We start from the raw sequence: 16,972 nt of genomic DNA, 5'->3' as shown, positions 1-16,972 counted from the left end.
CCATGGAAAGAAGGAAGAGTTAATAATTATAGAAATTAACATGTAAGTTAAATTCACAAAGAATGAAAAGAAAGATAATTTAGACTTCTGCTAGTAGTTTTCCTTTAAGGAAACATTACTCCAAATCCTAATTTACAGTAACTGGCATGTTAGTTGCGAGTCCAGAAGACTCCACTTCTAACTATTGAGCAAAGCTAGGATAGCAATATGACTAGGTATCTTTTGACCCATTTTCTCCTTTAATGCCATAAAGTACAAGTTGGCTTATATGAGAGGCGAAAAAAAGTGTAAATAAAACTCTGAAGAGAATACTCTCGTCACTTTTCCAAAATATCTTAAGACAACTGCTGAAAGAAGCAGAATATATTAGAGGTGCTTATTTATATTTCAGAAGTGTGCAAAAATTGAACCTAAGATCAAGGCGTTACTGTGCAATATGGCATACATAGACACAGCCTTGAAGGGCAAGAAAAAGATAAGCAGCATACAGAACAAAGGAAAGAATACATTTACTCCATTTTCATGGCTGCAGGTTATCATTGTCATCATTACCTACTTCCCCAGTGTTAGGTCTTGTAAGACCAAATACGTGAACAATAGGAAGCTCAACCCTTCAGTTCAGGAATTTCTAGAAACACCAATGACCCAGCTATCTTGTAGTTTTCCTCAAACTTACGGATGCATTGAATGCTTTTCAATAACAACTTGTGACAGTTGCCATAAATACTCTGATTACATCAAAAAGGCTATCAAAACGTCAAATCAATAAACTAAGATCTATCTTGCACTATGAAGGTCTAAAAGCACTATTATAAAAAAGAAATGTAAGTATGGTCATTTCTCAAGGACTTCCGATATGGACACGCACAGCCAGCTGCAAGAAAAAAGGGAAAGGACAAGTGAAAAGGTTGGGATAGGAACAGGGGGACCAATGAACTGCATACGTAGCAGGGCATGTGGAAACCACACAGACAAACAATCTCACTGATAAAGCTACCTGAGAAAATGGGGCTTGGGTATAATGTCAACTGACTTCAAACAGGTCTTGTATCGCAATCTGGCAGAAATAAAATCAGGCACTCCTAACTTAACAAAGGAAAACATCAGATGCCCACAGATGTGGCAAGAAAGAAAAGTTACTTTCTAGGAAAAGCCCAAGAGTCACTTACCTGTAAAACCATTTATTTTATGTAATTCCTTCATATACTGAAGAATTTACTTTGAGATTAAAATATTTTCTTCAATGACTATAGTATTTAGAACATTCACTGTATTTCCCTTTTAATATCTTAAAAATCTATATTAGTGGCTTTTACTGCCAGAAACTGTCAGGCATCATAGCTGTAATTACTCATTTATAGTAAGATTTTAATGCTTTAATCTCCTAAATTAATGTAAATCTCAACTGCACACCTGTGTTTGCGTATTCTCTTTGATGGGCTGTCACCTTAAATGTCAGCATTTACTCTTCTTGATTGCTGCTTAAGGATTTCCTGTGCTCCCTATGTGACTGACTTTGCACGTAGACTATTTAATGTGCCTTGAGAGCTGAAAATTACATGCCATACATAAAAAGTTTTGGTATTTATCTGGATGATGACAGCACTGTCCCTTAAAAACCTTTTTTCTTTTTGTTTTTTTTAAAGTACATAAAGTACAGAATAGACTGAAACTCTGAAATACCTTCAGAACCATTACATGATTCTTCTGTTACTGTGATAGAAAACCATTCAACCTATCAGAGGAAAATACTCTTGAAGTATAGATTAAAAATAAGCAAGCTCTAGAAACAGGGAACAGATTAGTAAGTATTTCTTCTTCACTAAAGAGATAATTATACAGCAGGATCTTCTTGTATTGATGCCCCATACTAAAGCATCAAGACAGGCAATGTGGCACCCCTTTCAGGACAAGGAAACATCAAAAGCAGGAAACTCGTGATCACATCTGTCCTGCCCTGCTCTGCGCTGGTGCAGCCTCACCTCGAGTACTGTGTGCAGTTTTGGGCACCACAGTACATTAAGGATATAAAGCTACTAGAGAGTGCCGAGAGGAGGGCCACAAAGCTGGTGAAGGGTTTAGAGGGGAAGCCATACAAGGAGCAGCTAAAGTCACTTGGTTTGTCCCACCTGGAGAAGAGGAGACTGAGGGGCCACCTCATCGCTGTCTGCAGCTTCCTCACAAGGGGAGGAGGAGGGGCAGGTGCTGATCTTTTCTCTCTGGTGACCAATGACAGGACCCGAGGGAACGGCAGGAAGATGTGCCAGGGGAGGTTTAGGTTGGGTATTAGGAAAAGGTTCTTCACCCAGAGGGTGGTGGAGCACTGGAACAGGCTCCCCAGGGAGGCAGTCACAGCACCAAGCCTGGTGATATTCAGGAAGCACTTGGGCAACACCCTTATAGACGTGGTGTGGATTTGGGATTGTCCTGTGCAGGGACAGGAGTTGGACTTGATGATCCTTGTGGGTCCCTCCCAACCGAGGACAGTCTATGATTCTGTGATTCTATTCAAAGGCTGACAAACCACATAACACTAAAATAACATTAATGTACATGACCAGGTGAAAAAGGAGTGAGTCATGGATCCAAGTGAGGTTGTGTTCTAAAAAAAGTAAGCTTAGTTTTGAGGCAAGAGTATTTCTGTCAAAGAGTAAGACATGCATTAACCAGTCTTCCAGTCTCTTCTCTCTTAAGCAGTTCCCCAAAATTTGATGCACGCTTGGCAGCAAGCCATCTATGGAGCATTACATAAAAAGTCAGGACTGATAAGATTACAGAATGAGGTCCAGAAGTTAAAGTGTCAAATAAGCATAAAAATAAGCTTTACTGAGCAAGAGAACTGCAGAATTACTGAATAGCAAGTTTAGCAAATATTCCTTTAAGTCCAATGCTCTAAGCTGAACAACTACCTCCTTTTTGCAGGACATCAGCATTTTAACTAAAATGAAGCCAATGCTATTCAAATTGCCATTTTCCCAGGGAACAGATAACATCAAGAGAAACATGCCACAAATGGCTACCAGTTAGATAACACCGCTTTAAGAAAACTACATTTTAAATGAACTAGTAAATACCTATATTTTATCAAAATATTCTTTCCTAAAAGTTGTTATTGTAAAAGCGTCATGTAACAAATGCTGCTTCCAGGCCAAGCCTAAGCACTCCCAAGGCAAGCCTAACTACTCCCAGGAAAACACATTGAAGGGACTTCTACCAAATAATATATGATAGAGTGAGTGCACATATACAAAATCATTTCTATTTGCCCCCAAAAGTTCTAACTACTGCCAAAGGTAAAGTTCAGAAGTTAAATTTCTTCAGTGTCTTTCTATTTACTGGAAAGGAGTCTATACTGTAAATATCACCTTTGACACCATGGTTCAATTACAGCTTATTTCCTGAGGAAACATGGGGTCAATTCTTAATTAAGTTCTCAGTACAACAGTTTTGAGTGAGAAGCTATTCATGAAAGGTGTATAAATGATTTTGTTAAGATAGAAATAATCTTCAAAATCTAATCTGTTTTAATTTTTAAATAGATACCAAAAAAAAACAGAAGAGATACATCTAAAAGAGTTTAAAAGTGTCTGAAGAGCACAGATCTTAAATTTATTTTCTAATGCAACATCAACAGCTTTAAAGCTGCTTAGTTTAAAGCTGCAGGTATTGCATTGAAAATACATTACTGCACTAGAAAATAAATTGTAGAAATAAACTAATTAGGACAGCTACTCCAAGATACTACGAAGTACACTAGCCTGTATTATTTTTGTACTATTTGCAAGCAAAACAGCACTTCATTAAAACGCTTTCTCTTGCCAAAAAAAAGTTGTGGTTTTGTATTCTGATTAAGAACCCAACACTCATTCCCAACACTTCCCTAAGCTTCAAATTTCCATAATTCATATTAAATGTAGAGAAGCTTATTTTCAAAATTTTCACAATGTTTGTGAATTACCATAATCCTATCCATATTCAAACACAAACTCATTACACTGAAGTCATCATCTTTAATCTGAATACTTTGAACAGTTTATAACCTCCCTTTTACAAGCAAAGGGCATTTTTAGAATCAGGTACAGCTCCCCAGAGCAAAGATTTACTTATTTTAACAAACCCCTTCCCATGTATTTTGCTCCATTAGCAATATAAATGTCAGTCAATCCTATAATAAAAGTGAAAACATTCATTTTCATTAAATTTCATTTCCATTTTTGTTTTCAGAAAGTTCTTGTTCTTTGACAAAAGGTCTCTTTAATTATAAGACCAGAACTACTATAATTTCAAATTCTTCTAGTTGTTAACAACTCCATTCTTTCCAAAAAGTTGCTAAATAAGATCTTTGGCACTACAGTCTTCAAAGATGATCTTAACAGCTGCTTAAGTATTACCCCTGAGTGGGACTGAAGATTTATTGAGTCTATAAAGCAATAATTCTCAACCCATAATTCAGAAAACCTCAGCAATTAGTCTGCAAAAAAAATTAAAATACACATCTGACTTTCCCATGCATGTAAGCAAACATGAAAAGGAGAGTAGTGACAATTGGTGAATTCTTAGTGTTTAGCTTCACCTTGTTGTTGCTGTAAATGAAGACAACTGTGACAAAACTGTACAAGGCGATCCACTTACTACCCCTCTCCACAAAGAAGCTGACCAGTTCTTTTATTACATACTGAAAATCACTTCCTACAGTGGTTCTCAGAATTGTTAACTGGAAGCATAGCTACACCGGACTATGCCAAGGTCTGAACTTCAGCAGCTCTGGCCTATCTCCGATTGCAAATATGAAATGCAGAACCATCATCTAGAAAATGCAAGGCCCCTGCCTTCTCTTTAAAGAAACTTAACTAACTTTCTTAGGATATCTTAAGCAATTAAAACCCAATAGGAGAATTCCTATCAGTTTACCAATACAGAAACTGGATTGTAACATCAGAACTTACTTCCTTTTCCTGGATATCATTCCGTTTTCTGACAGGCAGAACACAAAAGTTTGATTTCCATCTCGTTTCATGCACAGTACGCCATGAAAACATTGTAACTTCTAACAGAGAAGTATGAATAGCACAGTTCATTTCCCTTTTAAAGCCTTTTACAAATACAACACTGAGAAAAATAATGCTGCTTTTACAGTGGCCTTATTTTTAGTGGCCGCTATGTAGCACCATAGAGTTTAGGACTATTTTAAATACGTATAGAATTCCATAGTAACATTCAATTATTTTACACATGATAGTGCAAGGAGGGATCAGTTTTGCTTAAATTCCCACTAAAATTGGAAGGGGGAAAAACAATAGAAGCAGAGAAGTAGACTTTCAATGAAATGATGCTTTGTTGCCTCAGTAGGTGTAAGAAAGTAATACCTTCTTAATCATTTTGACATATTGAAGGCACATTCAATAGCACAGAACCAAGCCATACTCCCAGCTATTTCTAGCAACCTGTAAACATTAATTTATTCTCAAAAGCCTGAATGCTGAAACTGACAGGACAATATGAGACTGGGGAATAAGCAGTGGAAATACAGCTCCACAAATACACCATTCGCTGAAAAGGTCTGTTGAACCAAAGAATGGCATTTCTAATAGTCTCTCAAACACCCAGAAAAGCCTATGTGTTACTGTTTAGCCAGACAAATTCATTCTCAACACTGCACAAGTCATCTTTCATCGTCAACATGCACTGGCGCCACATCTTTCAATCCAGCAACATATAATGCATAAGTCAGCCACATATTTTAGAATATTGAAGTTCTTCTAATTAAGCAGTATTTTAAAGAGAAAGGGTTTTTTTCAGGAGTGATGATTGTACATTCATTTTTATTAATTTAAGTTTACTCTGAGAGCTACAGGCAAAGCTGGAGCCTTCTAACAAAATCATTTACAGCTGCAATGCAAAATTTTACTGAAGTCACTAATGCAGAAACGGCAAGACCTTTCCCTTTAATCCACTCAGTCAAAATGAAGCAGTCTGCATGGATTTGGTATTTTTAAGGTTTTTCATAAGTTGGTAAAGAACTAGAATGACATTGTTTGTTAACTTGCTTTTGTAATTACACATTTTTCAGTTAAGTGTTGGTTGACTGAAGCAGACTACTGTTGCTGCAACACAAAATTACACCGCTTAATCCTCATTTCTGTGGCAAGACAATTCTTCAAGTTCAGAAGTTCTGTGTGGTTGTTTTTTAAAGCCACAAGGACACTTTTTATTTCTTAAACAGAAGTACTAAAACTATCCTAATGAGAATTTTTTTAAAAATCAGGAACATGCTATATAAACACAAATCCAGAAAGTAACATACTTACAGCTTCAAAAGATAAGTTAATGTGTTCCAGGAATTTCTGCCTTAAACAGTCAGTCAGTTCACTGAAGCGATATCGCAAGAGATCCATTTCTTGTTGAAGAAACCAACGCCTGAGATCCTCACTGAAAAGAAATTATTAAAAAGAACAAAATTATTAAAAATCATTAAAAAGTATTAAAAATTATTAAAAAATAAAATAATACATTTTCTGATTACACATTCCCTCTTTCTTTATAAACTAGATGTCAAAGCTAGTGAAAGTAGCATTAAATGTAGTGCTGACTTTGGCAACGGACCCACAAACTGAGGAGCTCGGAAGAGAAGGCAGGAAACCTTCAGGAAGGAGGACTCAGGCAGAAAAGACTTTTGAAGAGACAATACACAAAGAAGCGTGACTGCGGGTGTTTTGGAAGAACAGAGGTAGTCAGTCTCAACACTAAAAATTGCTCTGCAAGTATCAAAGCTGTTACTCTTTTAAATGGTACTCACCATTTCTGACTTGTTTTAGGTAAGAATAATCAACTGCAGATGACATTCTTTTTCGGTACTTAAGGGACAGCTTCTTTTTTTCAACATGGCACAATACTTCTTCATTGTACAATTAATATCACAATTAATCTAATGGAGGCAAATACGTTATGAAGCCTACTTCTTTCAGTTCTCACTTTTGGGGTATGTCCAGCTGAAGGAACACGCATGCATCTCACGTACTATAACAACCATGCTCTATGCTAGGCAACAAATAGCCTGGAAACAGGCAAAAGGAAAATAAAAGACAATAAACTTGGGTGAGTAACACAAACAGAACACCTAACACTTGACAAAAGACCAGAAAGGGTTTAGCAACTGCAGGTTAGCAAGTAGGAAAATAAACAAGAACACAGGGATGGGAGTCAGTAAAAAGCATAAAAGAAAAACAACACTGAAGCCACTCTAAGTACTCATATTACCCTTCGCACACTGAATTGGTAACATCCCAGCACTCAGATTCCCAGGCACCAGCACGTTACTCAAAGCTACAGCAAGTAGGTACCAGAATAGTAGTAACAGAAGCCACCCTGTACGTACAAGCACAGAATACGGATGATACTGCATCTCGCTATTACGGGGCATTCTTTAAAATTGTCCTCTGAGAGCTATGCTGTGGGCTACTGCCACGACAATCCACAGAGCACAGAAATGCTACAGTCTTACCTGTTTTCCTTACAATGTTTAACCATCTTTTCCCATAGGGGACCAGTTAATTACTACTGAGCTGTTTGTGCCTTTGCGGGCAAAACCTCTACTTGAAATACTGCTTGGAGAAAAGTGATTATTATTCAAATTATAATTCCAGATGGAAAGGCTCTTTTAAGGTGATTTGTAAAGTATAACCCTGTGGACAGTTTCAGTGCTTGGGATGTATTAATAACCTGTGCAACTTAAAACAGAAGTTAATGCTTTTATGACTGATCCTCTGCAGTTCTTCTGTGATCATCTTGAACAGTAACAAAATTCTAGGATGTGACAATTTTACTCTTCTCCTAATTCATCAGCTTTACACTGCATTTGTTTCCCTAAGCAAATAAAAAAAAAAAACATCAAGCACATACAGTTACTCTGGAGGCCAGCCAGTCTTTTGTTCTTCCTTTCCTTCAGGAGAGTAGATCAAAGGCTTTAATCCCACCTACCCACTGAAGTTACCAAAACAAGAAAATACTACTGTTATCTCTAACACAGTACACACACCTACATGGATCATTCCTACAGTTGACAAACTAGCTGATGAGCTGGCTTATGTTAGTGTATATGTCCAGCATACACTTTAAAACTGACTTTCCTGGGAACGTCATCATTAGGGCATTAGTTATGTTCATTTTTTCCTTACATCTCAGGAAAATTTTACACCATTTCTAAACCCACATCATGTCTTATACTCATTATTAATATTTAAACAATTTGTACGCTCATTCCAGACATGTATTAGTAATAATACTTATTATCAAAACCACAAGCTGAACTGAAAAGCAATGTCGCTGTCATTACATAACTAACAAAGCTGCTGCTGAAGATAAGACAGTTGCAGGTAGTTGATGCATAGACATTAGGAAAGTCTCCTTGTTTTTTGCCACTTAACTTTTTTGTGTGCAGAATACTCTACAGTTTAAATCAGATCAGTAGATTGCCAACTAGAAAAATAATATTAAAAAACAGGCTCTTTCATAGCAAGGAATAGCACTTAGGGGACGGGAAAAAGAAAAAAACAAAACCAAAAACCCTCTTCACCCACCAAGGAGTGGTAGGAAAGACCAGCATATTTGTTATGAAGAATCAACACAGAAGTATTTTAGAAAGACATGAAAATGCTCATAAATCTGGAGCCTAAGACTAGTAGCTCACATTCCACAGTTAAGTATGAGCATTCATATTTTCATGAATTCATGAAAATTCATTCATATTTCATTAATGAAATGCTTAATACGAGTATTTGTGTACCTGCACTGGCACATGTTGGGAGCTGAACTACTGGAAAGCAGCTCTGTTGAGAAGGACCTGGGAGTGCTGGTGGGCAACAAGGTGACCCTGAGCCAGCAATGTGCCCTTGTAGCCGAGAAGGCCAACTGTATCCTGGGCTGCATTAAAAGGAGGGTGGCCAGCAGGTCGAGGGAGGTTATTCTCACCCTCTACTCTGCCCTACTGAGACCACATTTGGAGTACTGTGTCCAGTTTTGGGGTCCCCAGTTTAAGAAGGACAGGGAACTGCTTGAGCAAATCCAGCGGAGAGCTACCAAGATGATGAGGGGACTGGAGCGTCTCCCATATGAGGAAAGGCTGAGGGGAGAATTTCATCAATACTTATAAATATCTGAAGGGCAAATGTCAAGAGGATGGGGCCAGATTCTTTTCAGTGGTGCCTAACAACAGGACAGAGGCAATGGGCACAAGTTGGAACACAGGGAGTTCCAGCTAAACATGAGAAAAAACTTCTTTCCTGTGAGGGTGCCAGAGCAGTGGCACAGGCTGCCCAGGGAGGGTGTGGAGTCTCCTTCCCTGGAGACATTTAAAACCCACCTGGACATGTTCCTGTGCCCCCTGCTCAAGCAGAGGGGTTGGACACGATGATCTCCAGAGGCCCCTTCCAACCCCTGCCATTCTGTGATTCAGCTACCAACAACTTAACGTTCACTTTTGAAAAGCCTGGGCATGGGCCAGAGCTCTATTTTACTAGGCAACCAACATCAGAAGGTTCCTCAAAGTTTGAGTTTCAAAAGGGGAACGTGGGTACAGAAAGCACACCAAAGTAAACACTAGTCATTGTAATAAGCAGCGATTTCAGCACACAAGTCTAATTTATCATGTAGAAGAAAAGTGGCAGGAAGTAGAGAAAAGGCCTTGCTAAGTTTGATAAGAACTTACATCTTCGTTGTGTGACAGACAAAAAAAAAAAATAAAGCACAAAACTATATTTGAAAGTTTCCTGAATAGAAGAAAGATTTTCACTGTCAGAGTTGAGCAAGATTTATTTCTTCCACCTGAAGTAAGTAAAGCTCCTGTGACTTTCAATATTCTTCATAGCTAGTCTGATAAAGTGAAGACAGATACAACAGACAGAAGCAGAAATACATGGTCATAGCCAACATAGAAGTAAAATGCTCTTTAGAGTTGTGTTTGCCATAAAAGTGAATGAAATAAGATTATCCTATTTCCTGGTCATGACAGATACAAGCGATATTACAAGAGGTGTAAAAGAAGGGTATGGATGAGACTGATCACTCAAGATTGTACAGGCCGTATCTTAGCAACTTTATATAGGAATGAGTTTTAAAGTCTTGGATTTCAGAAGGCAGAAGGAGGACAGTCAAGAGATGATGTTTACATTACAAATTTAACTGACAAGAACGGTGGAGTTGGCCACTTCAGACCATGTAACAACCGAAACAAAACAAACCAATTTTTAAGAGAAGACTGATGCAGGCTAGAAAAAAAGGTTGATGTCATCTCGTACCCCTGGGTGGCACTGTTGGCCAACTAGAAACTTAAAAAGTCGGCGTCGCAGGAAAACAAGCCCTTAAACATGACTGCCTGGCAGGCCACAGGGAAGCAAATTCAACCTAGTTTGCAGTTATGTCGATTTAAGTACACTTTTTCAAACAGTCCTACCTTAATAGCTTTCATCAGCTAACGTAATGATTTCTGCCAAGATTATTTTTCTGACTTCTTATGATAAAAACTTAGAGAACAGTATATTCTATTTGCCTTCCGATTTTATCTTTTGGGGAATATGCCAGTTTAAGAGGTTAGAAATATCTCATCCCTGAAATAGGTACTTTCCAAGACAGAATGAAGAATGCTGGGTACATGGTCACCTCACAGTCCTTAAGATGCTGTTTTCCATTTTATGAATAATCACTAAGTCCACCTATGCAAAGAAAGAAAAGCTACTTTAAGAGGAAACTGACTATCAAGCTGCTTTATTGAAACACTGCATCAAACTATCTGTATATAAACAGGAACACAAAAATACATTTGCAAGTAGTTTAAAAGGAGTGCCCTGGAGCCCCATCCAAGACCACCCTCTCCCTAAGAAGGGGTCTTTCCTCTCAACTACAAAGCCAGGCTCTTTCCTGCTGATTCTGTGGCTCAGAATAGCTTGTATCCATTTATGCACAGTGGTTCGCCTTCACCAGCTGCCCACCTCTGCCCTGCCTATAGTCTAGTTCTTAAGATACTGCCCTCAAACACAGGGTTTGAAACATCTCCCATTTATTTCCTAAGCAAGCACTACAGTCAAATAAGTTCTCATACAAAAGAAAAAGATCATCTTTTAAAAAAAATAGCTTGTAGAGGAAAAGAAAGCAGTCAAATTACCTCCATCTATCATTAATTCCAGGAGATTCCAGAGCCCTTATAATGGCGGAGGGGGGAAGATATGACATCAGTGACAAAGGCAGATGTTTAGCCAAGTCCCTGCTTGGTTATTTCCGACTGAGGCAGCCTCTCACTCAGCACGCTGGCCACCATCATTCACATATTACTTCCTCCCTTCTCAGCAGAGCGGACAAAGCTTAATCAATTGTACTCCTGAACCAAATACCCAACCTTCAGGCTTTTGCTACGAGGCTTGTATTGCCTTCTGTGAACCTGACTTAAAACTCATTTTTCCTGAAGCTACAGACCAACCAAAAATAGATGCTTCTTGAATTCCAGATCAGATTCTTGCCACCAGACAATTCTACCTTCCAAAACAGTAAAACTTTTCTCAAATGTGTCACTACCAACACCCTCAAGGTGTCTCATCTCCCACAGAAAAGCAATGGTCCCATCTAAATAATAACCAAATGCACGAAGTACAGTTGTACAAGTGAGGATAATGGAAACCAAACCAACTATTCAAAATGCCACTAGCTGCATAATAAGAAACATTAAGTTTTATGAGGCTTTTTAGTCCCAGGGTACTTAAGGATACTACATTTAGGGGGTCTTGGTAGAAACTTACAATATAGGTAAAGCAAGATATTGTCTTGTAAAGATCAGCAGGACCAGTATGACTAAGAGTGTTTATAAAAATATACACAACAAACATAAGCACTAGAAAGAAACCAAAACTACATTTGTTATTCGTCATGGCAAATAATACATGTAGAATAGAGAAGGGTGGTAGGAATTTCAGTTGTGATTCTGTTATTCAACTTGCTCCCTTCTTTCAAGATTTTAAGCTGCCCTATCAGAGTCACTGCAGTGAGGGCTGCTATTGACCTTCACATCCACAGCCCATTCCTCACTGTACATCCATCACAGATCTAGCTGGCTCATCAATCACATACATCAACAAACTGAAAGGACAACATGATGGGATGTGAATAACCCAGAAGATCTCAGGTTGTTTGTAAAGTCACCCAGGGCCTGTAATGGTGAGGTTTCCTCCATCTGGAGGCTTTTGAGGCTTCTGCTACTTCCTATTCTGATCAGATCATCTGTAGCAGGCACCTACCATGTTCACTAATCACCTTGGTCTCTTCTCCAACACTTCCGCCAAAACTCTCAACTGTCTCATGATCCATTCCAAGGAAAAGCCCTGTCCATTCCAGCTCCATATCTTGGCTTAGAGCTCAACCCCTCCTAATCACCCTCCTGGGGTGTTTTCGCTTACAAATCCATATCCATCCATAGCAGCACTTCAGTCATGTCAGCTCTCACAGTGTCATAATATGTATCCTACCACACTCACCTAATTTAAACAAACTATGTTGCAAATTAAAGTGCAATTGAATTAACAATTCAAAACAGTACACACTTCGTATTCCCCAGTTTTAGTTCTAAGAAACGACTGCAATGGCAAGGAGTCAGCAGTTCACACTGATGCATAACCAAGTTGCTAACAGACATAAAGCACCAACACCTCTAACTTCATCTGAAAGCTACAGCTGAAGCAAAGGACCAACTTTGTGCTTGAGATTTCACACAACAAAAAAGTTGCAGTGCAACCATCCATAGCAATGAATTTGGAAGAAAAGCAAAGTCAGTAGAGGAAGTTATTTTTTGTTTTCCAGAAACACGGCGCTCTCATTAGGCAATAGTGTAAAGCCTATATACATAGAAAGATCTTTGGTCAGAAATCAATAGTTTAAGTATATGCAGCTGTTACATTAAATTATCAATCACTGCAAATGCCTGACAAACACTTAATACTGGAGTCCTTTAATCTCAAAAAAGATGTCAAAAGAAAGAGCCTCAAATCAACATCTTGTGTGTAAACACCAAAAGTTTATTTTTTTTTTAATTACTACAAAATTTGGATATTAATTCTGATCCCGAGTATCCCTTTTCATCAGAGTTGAAATTGGGTTCATAGCAAAAAGCGTCTGTGTTTGAGCCTACCTCTCTATTTAGCAGCCATGCAACTCTAAAATATCTGTAATGTCTATAATAAAGCAACTTAGTATCTATATACATACAAAGTACTTACGACTGACAGTAAGCAAGGCGTAGTATGAAATGAGAGATGTGGTCTTTTCTTCTTGCCTCATAATCATCCTCAGCCAAAGCCTACAGAATGTATTATTATTATTATTTCAGAGAAATAATATCTCCCAGATTAAAAATCCCCAATTAATTTATCATTGCTGTTCAACAGTGTATTAATGCTCATCTTTAAGACAATAAATGCAGGACTCAAAGAAGGGAGGTTTCCTAAAGCAAGAAACCTATACTCTCAAAGGAAAATTACACCTCTGACCAAATGACAAAATTTAAGATTTAGGAATAGTATCTCATCACCTCTGGTTTTATTCTGAATTCTTGAACGGTGTAAAAAAAATAAAATGCAAGACAGCTTTCTCTTTTGATTTTTACTTACTTTGTAGGGAAACTTAAGTTTCCGGAGCTCAGACTCCAGCTTACTTTTGTATGAATCATTATTTTTCACATAGCTCACACCAAGGTTTTCAACCACTTTGAGCACTGGGGGGGAAAAAAGAAAAAGTCCATGTTAGAGACAACAAATCAAAAAGAAATCTAATTGTATCATGTCTTGGGAAATGAACAAACTGGGGTAAAGCCACAGGAATTGCTTTTAGTGGTATGGGGAGCAAAAGGGTAAGAAAAATGGAGGATAAGGTGCAGCCACAAGTCCTGAGCGCCCAACTCTGGGATCCACAGAGTCAACAAGGAAAGGGAGACAGCTAACTCTGATGGACCAGCCTCAGAACGTCTGCTTCCACTGTAATAACAGAAACCTTGGATTCAGTGGTTTTCAGGAGTTCAGGGGAACCCTTGCTCCCAGCCACAGCGGCCTGAATCACTGTACTGAGTGACAGCAAATACGTCACAACACCTAGAAAGTGGAAGGGGCTCATAAAAGCCACCAGTGTAAATCAAGACCAGGCAGTCCTGACTGCTGTACACCAAGCGCTCAGGGGGAAGCCAGTCACAGCTCTCTGAAGGACCCAAAGCAACACATTTTCCTTTAAAGGGGGCTCATTTCAGCACAAGCTGGCGGCCAGTTCACATTAACAACGGGCAAAGAGAGCATCTAAGCCCGCCAAAAATACATACAGATACGTACAGCCCTGACAGGAAGAACCAAAGCCTGGGGGAGAGCAGGGACGGGGACGCTACTCACGCCTCAGGCGGTCGATGGCAAAGGTCTCGAACTCCACCAGGGAGATGTTCTCCGTGGGGGGCTCCAGGTAGAACTGCAGGCTGTGGGGGTACAGCTCCCGCCGGTCCCCCGCCAGCCGCGCCTGCTTCTGCCTCCCCCGGCCGCTGGAGAACTGCATCTCCGCGCCGGCGGGCCTGGGGGCGACACAGACGCTCAGCCACCAGGGAGGGAGGGAGGGAGGGAGAGACCGCCGCGCCACACCGCGGAAGGGGGGGGGGATGACCGAGGAGAAGGAGGAGGCGGAGGGGGCCCGCCCGCAGCCGGGCCCCCCCCAGGCTGCCGCCGGCCCCCTCACGGGGAGACCGGGCCCCTCCCGGGGCGGGGGAGCGGCCCCCGGTTCCCATGGCAACCACCCCCCGCCGCCGCCGCCAAGCAGAGCCCCCCACCACCACGCGCACACACACACACCTGCTGCCGCGCCCCTGCCGACCGCCCCGGTTTCCCGCGCGCGGCCAGCCACGCCCATCACTTCCGCCCCGCCCCTCCGCCGTCCGTCACACGGGCCACGCCTCCCGTGCGGCAATTGGCTGGCGAGAGCGAGGTGCGCGGCCGCATAGGCCCACAGTCGGCATGGCGGCTGCCGCTACGCGCCCGCAGCCGGTATGGCGGGTTCCGGCGGCCTCTCTAGCCCGGCGGGGAGCTCTATGGTGTCTGGCCCATCGCAGCCAGAGACCTAAACTGATTGAAAGCGTCTTTTTGTGTCGCTCTTTTTGTCTATAACTTTGTCATTTTCATGACTGAAGGTGTTAAAAAATATTTGCCACCAAATGAAATAAATAACCTTCCTCTTTCTTCCCCCCAACCTTCCGTTCAACAGGAGGCCAATGGATAGCTGTGGGTGTCTGGGGTGGGGTGTCTTCCACTGCCCGCCTGCCCTTTCCAGGCGTTTTCCATCTTCACAACACTCAATATTGAATGTCAGTGTAGTAAAATGGCTCCTGTTGTGGTTTAGGCCCAGTCAGTCACTAAGCACCACCCAGCAGCTCACTCACACCCCCATCCCTGTGGGATGTGGGAGAGAATCAGAAGGGCAAAAGTAAGAAAATTCGTGAGTTAAGGACAGTTTAATAATTAAAATAAAACAGTGATAATAATAATAACAACAATCACAAAATGAAAATAACTAGAGAGAGAGGCGAAACCTTGGAAGGGGGGGGAAAAAACAAACAAACAACAAGTGATGCAACTGCTCACCACCTACCAACCAACGCTGACGGTCCCCGAGCTGTGATAGCTGCTTCCCCCTGCTGACTCCCCCCAGTGAATATACTGAGCATGACATCATATGATATGGAATATCCCTCTGGCCGGTTTGGATCAGGTCTCTTGGCTGTGCCCCTTCCCCTCCCAGCTTCTTGTGCACCTGGCAGAGCATGGGAGGCTGGAAAAGTCCTTGACTGGTATAAGCACTACTTAGCAATAACTAAAACATCAGTGTGTTATCAACATTATTTTCATACTAAGTCCAAAACACAGCACTACACCAGCTACAGTGAAAGCAATTAACTCTATCCCAGCTAAAACCATGACAGTCCCTCCCCAGGGGCTGAAGTTGGCTCCCACGGCAGCAGAGCACAACCACAGTGCAGATACGCCGTGTGACTGAGGCACCTGCGATGCTGCCTCCAAAGAATCTACCCATGGTGTCCTCCCATGGCACCCGACAGTCCCCATGCCCTTCTTGCCAACATGGTGGCAGGTGACAGCAATTCTTGGCCTCTCTGTTTTACCACAACATGGTACTTGATGCAGTCGATTAGTTATTTTACTGATTCCTGAGGCACCGTCGCCTTTGTCAGTTTTACAACTGAATTTAATTTCTCCAGAATATACAATTTCCCGATTTTCTCTAATGCTTTGTTATTCTGCTACCCTACCAAAGTCAGTGAAATGAAAACACCTCTAAGACCCATTCTTGTTCTTCCCTTCCTCCATTAGTTTCAATACCTTGAGGTTCTGAAGTCATGATCATCCTTATCTCTTCCTATTTTCTATGAAACTGGCCTGAATCTGTTTATCTTCATCATACTATTTTACACTCCTGATATTACTGTAATTTATTTTATTATTTTTTTGTTCAGCAAAATCGTCTGTCCTCTGTGTAGAAAAACAACTACTGTTTTTCATCAGTCATCTACTATTGTCCCCTGTTCACATTAGCAACAGCAATATAATCTGAAACTTATGCAACTCCAGTGCCCAAAACAGAGAATCACGATATCACTAAGTTTCACAGTGCTGGTAAGCTGGTTTGAAATTGAAATATCCACACAGTATTCAAACACCAAGGAACTTCCTTTTAATTCCATGATCCCATAAACTTTGCACCATTCGACAGTTGTATAATTTTATAATTTTACCAAGATAACTGCAGGATTTGCCATTTTTGCCACTGGGTTGAACATTTTACTGCAGTTGAGGCTGTGTTTTGTGTCCCTGCCTCAAAATGCCACTTATTTGCTAATTTTCCCCAACCAGAAAAGCTGATTGATGACATTGTAACAAATTCAGAGTGTAAAGGGATG

The 16,972-nt window shown here is 40.6% G+C and overlaps 1 protein-coding gene across 2 annotated transcripts in view; it reads right to left on the bottom strand.

The window, feature by feature from the left end:
* PRIM2 (DNA primase subunit 2) overlaps positions 1–14,926 on the bottom strand; it is a 119,428-nt gene extending 104,502 nt beyond the window's left edge. The window contains exons 1-5 of one of the 2 annotated variants that reach the window (XM_075087028.1): positions 14,856–14,926; positions 14,409–14,581; positions 13,644–13,747; positions 13,254–13,333; positions 6,309–6,429 (exon numbers count right to left, since the gene is read on the bottom strand). In XM_075087028.1, coding sequence (XP_074943129.1) covers positions 6,309–6,429; positions 13,254–13,333; positions 13,644–13,747; positions 14,409–14,565 — 462 coding nt within the window. In that variant the 5' untranslated portion in view covers positions 14,566–14,581; positions 14,856–14,926. Of the gene's footprint in view, positions 1–6,308; positions 6,430–13,253; positions 13,334–13,643; positions 13,748–14,408; positions 14,582–14,855 lie in introns of those variants that run through there. The other variant, XM_075087029.1, reaches the window with a different exon arrangement.
* Between the last annotated feature and the right edge of the window lie 2,046 nt (positions 14,927–16,972).

This window comes from Phalacrocorax aristotelis, chromosome 3, assembly GCF_949628215.1.
Source record: "Phalacrocorax aristotelis chromosome 3, bGulAri2.1, whole genome shotgun sequence".
NCBI classification, from domain to species: domain Eukaryota; kingdom Metazoa; phylum Chordata; class Aves; order Suliformes; family Phalacrocoracidae; genus Phalacrocorax; species Phalacrocorax aristotelis.
Note: the sequence above shows the minus strand (reverse complement) of the source record. Positions and strands in the feature narration are given on the sequence as shown.